This window comes from Notothenia rossii (genome assembly GCF_949606895.1).
Source record: "Notothenia rossii genome assembly, chromosome: 6".
NCBI lineage: Eukaryota > Metazoa > Chordata > Actinopteri > Perciformes > Nototheniidae > Notothenia > Notothenia rossii.
Window position 1 is genome coordinate 60,438,598 of NC_136909.1, and position 13,069 is coordinate 60,451,666.

Consider the following 13,069-nt stretch of genomic DNA (forward strand, 5'->3'; position numbering starts at 1 on the left):
GAATTGATCAAGAGATATAGGCTAAATCGTGAGGGTATCAAACTTGTTGTGGAATTAGTGCGGGATGCAATAACATCCCCGACTAACAGGAATAACCCTATTAGTCCGGAAATAAAATGTTTGGCAACACTACGATATTTAGCAACAGGGAAAATGCAACTTTGCAATGCCGACGATTTAGGAATATCGCAACCATCAGTCAGCCGTGCCATAAACCAAACCATCAACGCGCTCTCTAGACCACATATCATCCAACAGTTTATCCGGTTTCCTTTGGACAATCAACAACTACACAGGATCAAAGCCAACTTCATGGCAATTGCAGGTATGCCCGGTGTGGTCGGTGCTATTGACGGGACGCACATAAAAATAATCGCGCCATCAAAAGATGAGGACGTGTTCGTCAATAGAAAGAAAGTACATTCCATCAACACGCAGATTTTTTTTGATGCAACTTTTAACATTCTTGATGTTGTTGCAAAGTGGCCTGGATCTACCCATGATTCGCTTATTTTAATGGAGAGCGGTCTGAGGCAGCTTTTTGAGAGGCACCATGTACCAGTTGGGTGTCACTTGCGTTTAACTTTGTCTTCACTTTCATTCATAATGATAGGGGGACTTGAACGGCAGTATGGGCTGTTATTGAAAGTGTTTAAGTGCTGGAAATATGCTCATTGGATAATAGTTTGCAGGGTGCTTTTAATTGCCTCCTTGATTTAATGCAATTTACGTATTTTTATTGTTTGCTCTCTCTCTTTAACGTGCATATACAACGTCATTATCGTGGTCTACACAGACTTGTCATCATGCGTGTATTCTGCTAACTGCACTGTCCATAACTATTTGATAGGAATACATTTCTAGCCTAGGCTATTTCCTTGTTTTTCGGTGACTCATGCACGAGAATCAACGTAATCCATAGCAACGGCGCGTCACTCTTAGTTCACTCTTATTGATTTATCCTTAGTATGAGTAGGTCTCAGCGGCTTTGTGAATAACTTTTAAGAAAAAACTCCTACGTAAAATGTTTTAGCGCGAGTTAGGAGCACTCCTAGCGGTAAGATAAAATGCTTTGTGAATACGGCCCCAGGTGTAGAAGTAAAACATGTCAAATAATATAGCAATATCCTCTAAAATTATGTGAAAAAATGAATAAAACTACACATCTTCAGATGTTATACATACATAAGTGTCCTAAACTAATAATAAAAAGTATCATTTATTGTGTTAACACTTTCAACTTGACAGTTTTTTAACCCGCACCACCTAGTGCTTAAAGCACGTTATTGCATTTCTTTCTTGATATATGTTATATTTGATGAAACAAATATTACATACAAAATAGGGGAAAAGTAGAAGGTCAATGATAGAAATATAGAATAGAAAAAAACAAGAAGATACTGTAAGTCAGTGGTCGCCAACCAGTCGATCGCGATCGACCGGTCGATCGCGAGTGTGGTGCGGGTAGATCGCGGACCGTTAAAAAAAAAAAGTAACAAAAGAAAGAAAAAGAAAATTAAAATAATAATATTTGATAAATACGTTTTTAGATATAAACCTATCATCCACCACCCCGTTAGCAGGTGCCACTTGATTGACGTATATTTGAGAAACCTCAATAATATAATATATTAACCGTGCTTTACGTGAACCTCATCATGACACAAGAGACAACGGCAGGGCTGTAATTTCCCTTGTTCAGTGAACGCAACAAGACACCAGACTAATCAGAGAGTTGCATGGAAATACACGTGTGCTTGTGTCATTCAAGCTCGGCTCTGTGTGTGTGTGGCAATAGCGCATTTAGTGTGATAGAGAGAGGGAGAGAGGGAGAGAGGGAGAGAGAGGGACCGGTGCGAGCGGGGACCGTGATGTTAGCATCTGGTTAGCTAGCTGCACTAACGGACATAAGGAGCTGTTTCCACAACAAGCTGGAGGAGAGTCCTCTCCTGTCAGACTGAGGGGCTCAGGTGAGCTAAAGGACTCACGTGTTTAGAACGGTTTTGTCACAAATTATTCAAAAGATTATTTCCGCGGCACACCTTCGATCATTATAGTTATACAAACAATAAGAGAATAAATGAAAAACAGGTATGAAATAGCCTACTATATGGCAGTAAAACAAGAATACAGTTTAAAAGGGGAGTGATTTGTAAAATATCCATAAAGAAAAAGAAAATCTGTTTACATTTCTGTTTCATATGGGTGCTGAGAGAGGTATCAATAGATCTCTTCATGTTGCTCTCAAAGTGCACCAGATTGATGCTTTCAACTTCAATATTTAAAAAAAAACCTTCCCGGGGGAGCATCCCCCCGGACCCCCCTAGAGGAGGTGAGTACCCCCCTAGAGGAGGTGAGGTCTGCCCCCCACTCATAAAAAATAGCACTTTACCCCTGCCTATATGCCTTGAGCTGATTATGGAGCCTTCATTGTAACAGTAATTCAGATGCAATTAGCTTATATAAAAGGCCTAAAATTGGAAGCATTGTCTGGGCCGTCTTTTTCACTCAATTCTGCAATAGGTAGATCTCGCCTTTCACCGAGGTCGGTGATCTTGGGCTTAAAAAGGTTGGTGACCACTCTCTACAATAAAACAGTTTAGTGCAGGATGTACAAAGATATTAATATGATGATGTGTAAAACAGAAAAACGAATTAACCTTTATGTAAACATTAAAGAATACTTTAGGTTAAGGCAGGGGTGCCCAACCTTTTCTTAACCGAGAGCTACTTTTAAAGTTGCCAGTCTGCCGAGATCTACCAGTCCAAATAGAGAGGCGTAGCCATTACTGACAGCCTACTACCAGGTAAATACAGACTTCTACTTGTATAAAACTGACCTTCGTACGATTAATACTTAATAAAATACTGCAGATCCTTTATCTTACCTCTTTCTAATCTACACACATACAAGTATGTAACTGAAGTTACACAACAGTGTTGTTGATACAGACTTGGAGTTTATTCACACGTCACATACTACAGCGGGTAATGTTTTCAAGAAACATTGAACAGTGCTACCACATATGACACAGGAAAAAAAGAAAAGACTCTGAACCCTTTCTTTGCCATTATTTAAAAATAGTGTTGCTACAAAAGTATAAATTCGTCTTACTAATAAGACAACTCAGATCTGAAGCTACACAGGAATCTGCTGCCAAAGTGCAATAAAAAAGACAAAATTCATTGAATCAAACCCTTTCTTTGTTGCATTTTAGTAGAGTATAAAAAGAAATTCCTTTAAAATAGGATGCAAGCAACACTGGTTTCTTAACCTGAATTGATAATAGACTATAATCAATTTAAACAGAACAGATCTTAATGTTTGCATTCTTATACCATTTTGTACAATAATTATAATGAATAAGTTCAAACAAACTAAAACTTACAGCTGATTAATAACGGTATCTAACTTGAGTTTTTATTATATCAAAAACCTGTTGAAATGCTACTGTTATTTTTAAAAGTCAATTACGGAATCTGTGTTTTACACCGCTCTCGCAATTGTTTTACTCTCAGTGTCCGAAAGAGAATTGCTTCTCAACTTATTCTTCCGATTATGGACTATTGTGATGTTGTCTACCAAAATGCACATAAATCAGATCTTGCTCCACTCAACATAGCCTACAATAGACTATGCAGATTTGTTCTTGGTTGTCCTTTTCGTACACATCACTGCACAAGGTATAACCAACTTAAATGGCCTTCTTTAAATGTAAGAAGACACACGCGTTGGCTTCAGCTGATATTTAAATGCATTTATCTTAATTATCCTCCTTATTTAAAGCAGTATTTTGTACCCTACTCATCAAATCATCAAGTTAGACATTCTGTTCAGATTTATTTTTCTGTCCCCTCTGCAAAAAAATTGATTGGCAGAAGAGCGTTCATGTTCAAAGCCCCAACAGACTGGAATACTTTACCTGCTGCTATTAGATCTCTTGCATCATTGGGTATGTTTAAACATGCATTGTTATCTCACTTTCAACTGGTCTGTACTTGATATTAACTGATATTGACAAAACTGATTTGCTCGACTGTCTCAAATTGTAATGATTGTGTGCATTGCTTGAATTTTACTTAACAGACTGTATGTGGTTTGTCTTGTGTGTCATGTTTTGCATTTTGTCTTTTTTTTTGTCTGTAAGTTGTTGCTATTGTCGGGACCTCCTTGAAAACGAGATGGTGCATCTCAAGGGGTTTATCCCAATGAATACAAATGTCTATATACGTATACTGTCCCCCAAAAGCGCATCGGCAGCCTCCAGGAATGCTTCTTTCACAACTTCGCCATCTTTGAAAGACTTCATGTGTTTCGCAAGAACGTGACTGACACGATAAGATGCTATGGTGGCAGCCTTGCTCTTGTTGTTGGGCCTGGTGAAAATGGACTGCTGTGCATTTAGCAGTCCTTTCAGGTCCCTCGCCTTTTGGGAGCCTAGGGCAGAATTAGGAGGGAATTCCGTCTCGTAGCGTTTGTGCACTGTTTTGAAATGCCGCTCCTAAATTACCCTTCTTCGATAAAGCCACGCTCGCATTGCAGATGAGACAGATGGACTTTGAATTGAAATAGATACAAAAATAAATCATCCTCCCATTCGGAGTGAAAATTATATATGTTGGGCTTTTTTGCTTCTGCCATAATTGCGGTCTTGTGTGTGTGCGGACTGTCACTCCTGTTGACACGGACAACGTCAGCGAAATAGTGCCCACTGCCCAACAGCCACGCCCCGACACATGGGGTCAAGCCGGTGTCAGTACCATATGTGCTCGGGCTACCAGATCTGCTCGGGGCCCGTTACGCTTACCAATGATGTCACGCATTGGCTGTACGGCAACCCAAGAGGTAATAATAATAATTCTAAATAAAACAGGAAGTTAACCTAAATTACATTTAAGACACTGCAACGAAAGTAACAAAAACAATGTAATATCCTTTTCCGTTTCACAGAACACAAATTGGGTTATTTACATAATTATGTTTAAACTGGTGACATTTACGGGACACAATTCACTGGGTTATATAGTGTGTGTTGCACCACGGACGAGTTAGTGAGTGCACCTGTATGAGGGGCCGTACAGGCCGTAATTCATACTGGTCCTCTCACGCACATACATTCTCCTTTTACATACATATATTTTCACTCTTACATTCATACATTCTCCTTTTACATACATATATTTTCACTCTTACATACATACATTCTCCTTTTACATACATATATTTTATAATATATGCATGTCTGAAGATAATATATGTATGCAAGGGAAGAATGTATGTATGTATGAAGACAATGTATGTACGTATGTAAGACTGAAAATATATGTATGTAAAAGGAGAATGTATGTGCGTGAGAGGACCAGTATATATATGTTACAAGCTGGCTCTGCTTGTAACATAAGGACAACAGTTCCACAAAGGAGTTGCCCAAAACAATCATTTATTTTAACTAACAGTGTCTACAACCAACAATAAAACAAACAGAAGAGCGGTGTCCTGCTGCACCGAGCAGGGTAGCTGAGAGAGAGCGAGAGCCTGTTCTGCAGCCCTCTTATATCCTGGAATCAAGGGCCACAGGTGAGTCCCATCACTGCTGATTACAAGAAACACACAGGTTACAGCAGCACCACCTGATGGACAACCACAGGGTTGTCACACCCTGCCCCATAAAAGAAGTGTCCCCAAGACACTGAAACATCCAACCCAATAACAGAGCTTATACATGAAACATACATTTTACCACTGCCTACATTCCACAACTCAGCAACCCTGGCACCCTGGAAGCAACTAAAGAGCAGGAATACACTGGAAAAAAGAAGTGAAAACAGGAACAAAACCCCCTTAAGGTACTGCTCTCGACAAAGCATCAGCCATCACATTTTGGGAACCTTTGAGATGTCGGATGTCCAACTGGAAAGGCTGTAGAAACAGGTACCATCTCGTTAACCGCTGGTTTGGGTTTGGTGACTTCCTCGGCGTGGCGAACCTGGGACAAGAGCTTCACTAACTCACTACGAGAGACAGACAATGGAACAACAGGCAGCGAAAAAACAGCATTCCCCAAATTGCCTTTTGGGCCTTGCTCTTTATATGCCTGGGCTCGTGTTACTGCACAAGGTGAAAAAAATGAGTTACATGCTAGAAATACCTTTGTCCGTTTTTTCTCAGGGTCAGCAAGTTCTCTCACCACTGGCTTTGAGGATACCACTGGTGAAGGAAGCACATCGGGCCACAGTCTGCCACCAGCCAAATCATTACCCAGGATGACTGCCACTCCTGGAACAGGCAAAGAAGGCCGGACTCCCATGGCAACCTCGCCCTGCCCCAAATCACAGGACAACACCAACCGATGCTTTGGAGCAGACAGCAAATGCATCCCCATTCCCCTAGACAATACACAACTTCCAGTGTCAGTTTCCGAGGAAAATGGAAGAACACCCTCACTTATGTACGAATTCAAAGCACCCGTGTCTCTCAGTATCTTAACAAGGAGTTTCTTGCCACTCGCTTGCAAAGACACATAACCTTGACGTATGAAAGGGGCATAACCTGGATCAAATTCCTCTGCTGCCAGGGAGGGGCGAGTCTTCGCCTCCTGCAGGGCTAGTCCCAAGTTAGAAACCGCAGCAGCAACTGGTGGCGGGGTGGTATGGAGTTTAACCGCAGCTATAGCCTCATCCCCAGCAACCTTGTGGGCAGTATGGAGTTTAACCGCAGCTATAGCCTCCTCCCTAGCAACCTTGTGGGCAGGAGCTGCCAGGGCAACAGGCCTGGGAACCTGACCATTTTGGAGTCCCTTGGTTTTTGCATTAAGTTCTGGGCATTCATTTTTCCAGTGACCATTACCCAAACCAAAGTTGCAAGTATTTGGATCTACTTTGTCCCTCCAGCTATGCAAGGACCTTTGCTCCGACCCTAACACTTCACCCACTCTACCTCTGGGGTCACCAGACCAGTTATTTCTGCTCCCCCAGTCAAATCTCTCCCCTGAATGAATCTTGTGTGTTAAAGTGTATTCATCAGCTAACACCCCGGCGTCTGTTACATTTTTAACCTTATTCTCATTGAGGTACGTAGCAACGCATTCTGGAAGGATATCTTTGAATTGTTCAAGAAGGAACAGTTCCCTCAAATCATTAAGATGTACTACTTCGGAAGCCGTGACCCATCGATTACATTTCATCGTCAGCTCCCGAACAAGTTCCACATAGGTCTGTACGGCCTGTACGGCCCCTCATACACCTGTGTTGTGTTGTCATTCTAGCTTGTTTAGCGTGTATACAAGATCATCCTGCTGACTCCCATTCTTCGGCTCGACAACACTGTCAATTGTTCTTTTTTAACATTCAAACATAAAAAATAACAATCAACATTCATCTGAATGAGGGAGGTGATTTATTATCATTATAACGTAATTTCCCGATCATTTAAATATGAATATGGTGAAATACATTTTTACAATAAGCGAGAAATTGATTTAACTCCTGTTTGACAATAACTGTGAATTTATTTCCTTTTATTTAAAATTAGAAATGAAATTTGATCATACACCAATAGGGCGGGTCATACTCAGGTGCTAACATGAATCTGAAGGAAATCCTAACATGGGGGTGTCTAAATTATGTGTTTTTTTATGGGGAATTCAAATATGAGCTTATTTAACTCGTCTCTAACCTACATCGTTTTGTATTTCTAAATTGGCAATGTTACCCTTTCTAACCTCTAAATAAGATAGTAAAAGATATAAGAGAAATCATTTATATTGACAAAGCCAAATCCTTTTTAAATATTTATTAACAGGTGAACTGCATATAATGTATATAACTGGATAAGATTACAAAGAGCAATCTTCTGACTTCTTGAACTTTGCCAGGTTGCACAAGTCCTGCTTTGACTCATTCTTGGACATCAGTCTCCTGCTAGTCTCCTGAGCTCTGATCCCTCCTCCATCCCTCTTTTCCTGTGAGAAGTACTTAGCAGAAGCCTCGTTCACCATTTTAACAATCCCAATTTCTCTTATTCTTCTCTCTCTCTACCTACACTATTCGTCTTTGATCAGAACCCCGGTATACGCTAGTCAGCGCCCCTAGTTACACCAATCAGCGTGCGATTACCGTACAGCCAATCACAACGCGTGACGTCATTGGTAAGCGACGGACCCGGGGCAGATCTGATAGCCCGAGCACATATGGTACTGACACCGGCCAAGCACAAAGCTTTGATGCATTATTCTGGCACAGGAAGATTATGTTATAGGACATTAACGATGAAAACAGAATATTGTTGTTCTATTTTTAGACACATCTCGCGATCAACTGGTTGGGCACCCCTGGGTTAAGGTCTTCTTTTAAATAAGAAATAAGCTTTGGGGTATCTAGAGATAAATATTAAGCCTGACAAAGTACTTAACGTCTAATATATTGCTTTCCTGCAATGTTAACTATGTTGAAGCACTTATTTTAACTGATATTATACACATTAATTATACTCGTATAAGATGTATGTAGATAGTATAAGAAATGTGCAGAATATGACAGTTTAAAGGTAGATAGATGTCTTGTAATGCAAAAAACTGGGCCCGTTCGAGTCCAGCTTTGGATAGTCTGCCATGGTTTCATTCCATTTCATAGAGCTGTTTGATGCTCGGTGTAACCTTGGTACACTGCCACTCCAACATCCAATCACAGAGCTTGAAGATTAATCACGGGGTTTGTCAAGCAAAGGGACTGTAGTCCCAAACGATAGCTGAGGATTATGGGTGTGTGTTGTGTCTTCGGCCATCCTAAACTCCGAAAAAAACAATTTGTTTCTCCGAATCAAAGGGGAAAAACACAACAGCATTGTACACAATTTAAACCAATCAATGTTGTATAATTAAGAAGGATAAACTGACATTTTTAGTTGATGAGTACTGCAGATGACTATGCAAACTTTGAGACCGGACATACTGTTTTCACCCCAAGCTGTTGCCTGGCAAAGCAATTCTGTTGATAGTTATTTCATATCGCATTAACACCATGTCCCAACGTGCATTGCGGCTAAAACATCCAATTACCGAGCTTCAATCATAGCTGAGGATCTTGGGTAATCAGTTGAGTGGGTGTGTATTGCCTACGTCTGTTTCCGGTGACTTTATTTTGAAATTCAGTTCCTGACGGACGGCAAAAAAGCCAGAGAATTAAACAAATAAATAAAAACAAGCATAATTGTGTATTATTGTTGAGTAAATAACAGTGTGTTATTTAGAAAAGAATAACAAATTAAAAGGAAAAAAATATATATATTTCAGTTTTCTGAGGCTCTGAGCCCCATTTATTTTCCTCACGGACGGCAAAAAAAGTCAGAGATTATACGATTTAAAATAAAATCAATAATCGTGGCTTGATATTGAGTAAGAAAATGTTTTTATGAACCACACAGCTTCCGGTCTTCCAAGACCCGACCGAACAAAAAGACGTGGTGCCGGCACGAAACTACCAATATAAATACATTGCTTTTAAAATCGTTCTGTGTGAAATGAAAAAAAGGGGGAAATCGTGTTCGTGAACACCAATCAATAGATTAAATGTTGTGACTATAACAAGAAATGCTGTGAGACTGGGTTGGGATACCACAGTGACTCACTATGGCATCTCAAGTCAAAGTATATAAGACAAGACAGGTTGGGGCAAACTTCTTATCATGCTCATTTAGTAGTTTTCTCTGCAATAAAATACATAAACGTCTTTGACATAACTTTAAAATGTTGATAATGTTTATTTGTAATGGTTGTGTTAACCTAAATTCTGGCCATATCACACACATTGTATCTCTGACACATGTTCATAAGCCAGATGCAGACCTAACTTCCCTGGCAATCATTTCCATTTTCATTCCTGTTCAAGCCATGTATTTCAACATGCTACCACCTCTTCATTTTAACAACCTTTTAGCAAGCCAGTAGGTAATGGAAAATGATACATTTCAATGGGTTTTATACTTAAAATTCCTCCCTGACTTGCTGGTGTGGAATATTTATGATAGTAAAACACATTGCATTTCCAGACTATCAAGAAGAGCCGCAGGCAAATATGTGTTCCGTTTTGGGAATATTTTATCTCTAGATGGTAGCTCCTTAAATGGATTTATGACTCATAAAAACAATCTACTGGAAGCATTGCGCACATAAATGCCATGGCGCTTTACCTCTTTGGCTCCCTAGAGGAAGTGCATCACAAAACAAGAAGAGAAGTGGGCCCGTGGTTACCTGGGGAGATGGGCCAATAAACGCCAGCACGGCATCATTAGCCCTGTCACTTAGTGATGGAGCCGACTGCATGTGGCCATGTGGAAACAATGCTAGGCAACAAGGAAAAAGGCTTTTTTTGGGATGTTTCACAAATGCCATCAGGCATTTAGAAGAAAGCCTAGATGGGGCTTGGCACACTTCAGGAGTTGAGTGTTTTTCTCTTCTCCACTCGGGGAGCATCAGGAGACAACATATTTCTTTATTTTGTATCCATATGCTTCCGAGCCCTCATATTGCCATCCATAAGGGGATATATGTGACGTCCAGCTGGCAGGTCTATTTGACTCTCCCACGTGATATGGGGGATTTTGTTTCTATCAGCGAGGTGAGTTGTGGTTGAATGAGCAGAGGGAAGTTAGATGTGTCCTTTTAATAGCTCCCTGTCAGGGGGGGTACACATTACATATTTGCTTTTGGAGAGGAAGAATCTCAAAAGAGGAAATACCTTGACAAGCATGAAAGAGTATTCTATTATCATGTTCCCTCAAATGCTTCATGGGCATGCCTAATTAATTATTTTGTACTAACGTGAAAAGCTTTCTGTTTTGTTCCTAGTGCCATCTAGTCCCTCCCCATTCTATCTGGATAGTTATGTGACGCACACAAACCTGAATGAGGTGCTTGGTCTCCACAGCAACAGGTCTCCCCTCTCTCATGCTGTCGGTGAACCAGCTGATGTCCAACACATTCACCCCGGGTAGATTCTTTGGGGCACACTCCTTTAGCCACTTCCACAGGGATGAGGCTTGGCTGTCCTCTGACACCACATGAGTGACCTCATCACTGGAGAGACAGGAGAAAATAAGATGTCAGAATGCTCAGTGCTTACTTTATGGTTTTATTCAACTCTGTCAAAGGTCACAGAGAGTGGTAGGGTTAGGTTACCTTTCTAAAATAAATTACATGTAAAGAAACCACGTATTCATTCATATCCATAACAGTTTCCCACAGACACCATTTCCATCACCAGGACCCGCGGTTTGAAATCACGTATGTTTTTGTGTATTTAGGTGACATGGGCATCACTTCGTTTTGAAAAGTGGTTGGGAGATAATATACTAGGTACGTAGGCCTACTATTTTTAGGAAACACCTGTACACACAGGATTTACAAAGTAAAGTGTTCTCATATAATGTATTACTAGGCAGCAAATAACCTCTTCCTTTTGAGTTTGCTAACGTTAGCTAATGTCGTTAGTTTGCTAAGGTTCTAAATAGAAAATCTAAATTACTTGCACTAGCCTTATGAGCTTGGTGCTACCTTTTTCGAAATACTTGCACAAAGTAATCTACATTTAAAGGCTGCTATCTTTTCTGAGTGATGTTTGGTGCTGGGTATAAAGTATACAATAAATTATTAGAGCTTTGCAATAAAAAAAGCTGCCTGCCTCAGCTGAAAACACAACACAACAAAATACATTTTAAGAATAATGCTAATAATAAGACGACAAAATCAATGTTTAGGTAAGGACTCCCAGGATACTTTATATTGTTTGATTGAAAGATTTAATTTACTGCTAGATTGAACAAAAATAACTTTCCTTCGTCTCAGCAGCTTTGACAGTCCAGAGGTTCAAGGGAGGCTTTTGAAATGCAGCTTGGATCTTAGTGTTCTGCTCTTCCTCGTGCTGTTTGGGGATCAACACTGGGTGAACAACAATCAGCACAGAGCGTCAGTGCCTCCCTCCACTGTTTGATAGCCCAACTCATTCAACCAGTGCCTCCACCAGCATCGCAGAGACTTTCTCAACAGACTTTTTATCAGCGCCTCTTCCCCTCTGCTTCCTGCCACGGAGTCTAACTAACATAACCAATCAGGGCGCCCAGCCGTGCATAATTACCCTCTGCATGCTCCTCCTCTTCCCCTTCTCCTGCCGGTGGTAAATCAGTGGAAAGGCTCTTTAAAGGATGTCCTAGCAGTGCTCAGGCTAAGGCTTAATTGGCCAAATCACTGGCGAAACTAATCTTCTATATGCTCGGCACACCGTTCCAGCCCCTGATGGGCCATGTTTTTAAAAAAAAGTCAATCCCAGCACAAGGAAATGGACAAAAAGCCTCTAAAAAAGATACATTTGAGGTATCTAACGGGCACAGCTATAATCTCTGAAAGCTTAAATACATTTGCCTGAATCTGGATTCTTATCATGAACACACATGATAAGAATCCAGATTCAGCCGCACAGAATGTGAAAAGGCAGATTGACATGCAAATGAGCAAGAATGTGAGCCCAGCAGCAGATTGTTCTTCCCAAAATCAGTGGGAGCCTGAGCCCTGACACAAGGACAGGCTAAAGTCAATGGGCTTTCATAGAGAACTCTCTCGAGTCGTATCATGTCAGCAGATACGCTCCTCTTCCTTTCAGTGAAAACCAACAGGCACATCATGATGCATCTTGATGTGCCTGTTGGCATGTCCATAAAGGATTTGTACACCATGGTAAGGTTTTATTGGTTTGTTGGGACTTGACAGCAGCTCCCATGAGATATCTTTACTCATAAACACAATCACACAATCATTTTAGGTAGTCAATTAATTATAATAAATACATAACAACTTAATATGGCAAGACAAACTTTTTTCCTGGGAGTTGCCATTATTTAGCACACTCTTTAAATAGAAATGAGAGGCCTCCCTTTGTCCACGTATAACTGTCCAAGGACCAGGGACCCATTGTCTCCAAATAGTAATAATGTAAATATGCTACTGTGACCATTGGGTGCATTTGTATATCCAATCTGACACTAAAATAAAAGCGTTGTTGATCTAACAAACAGAGCGTT

At 40.5% G+C, this 13,069-nt stretch overlaps 1 protein-coding gene across 1 annotated transcript in view; it reads right to left on the reverse strand.

Moving 5' to 3' along the window:
- Positions 1-13,069, reverse strand: part of dntt (deoxynucleotidyltransferase, terminal) — a gene marked incomplete at its 5' end in the record, with an annotated part of 200,917 nt that overhangs the window by 172,753 nt on the left and 15,095 nt on the right. Inside the window, one exon of the mRNA XM_079686891.1 lies at positions 10,898-11,072. Coding sequence (XP_079543017.1) covers positions 10,898-11,072 — 175 coding nt within the window. The remainder of the gene's footprint in view (positions 1-10,897; positions 11,073-13,069) is intronic.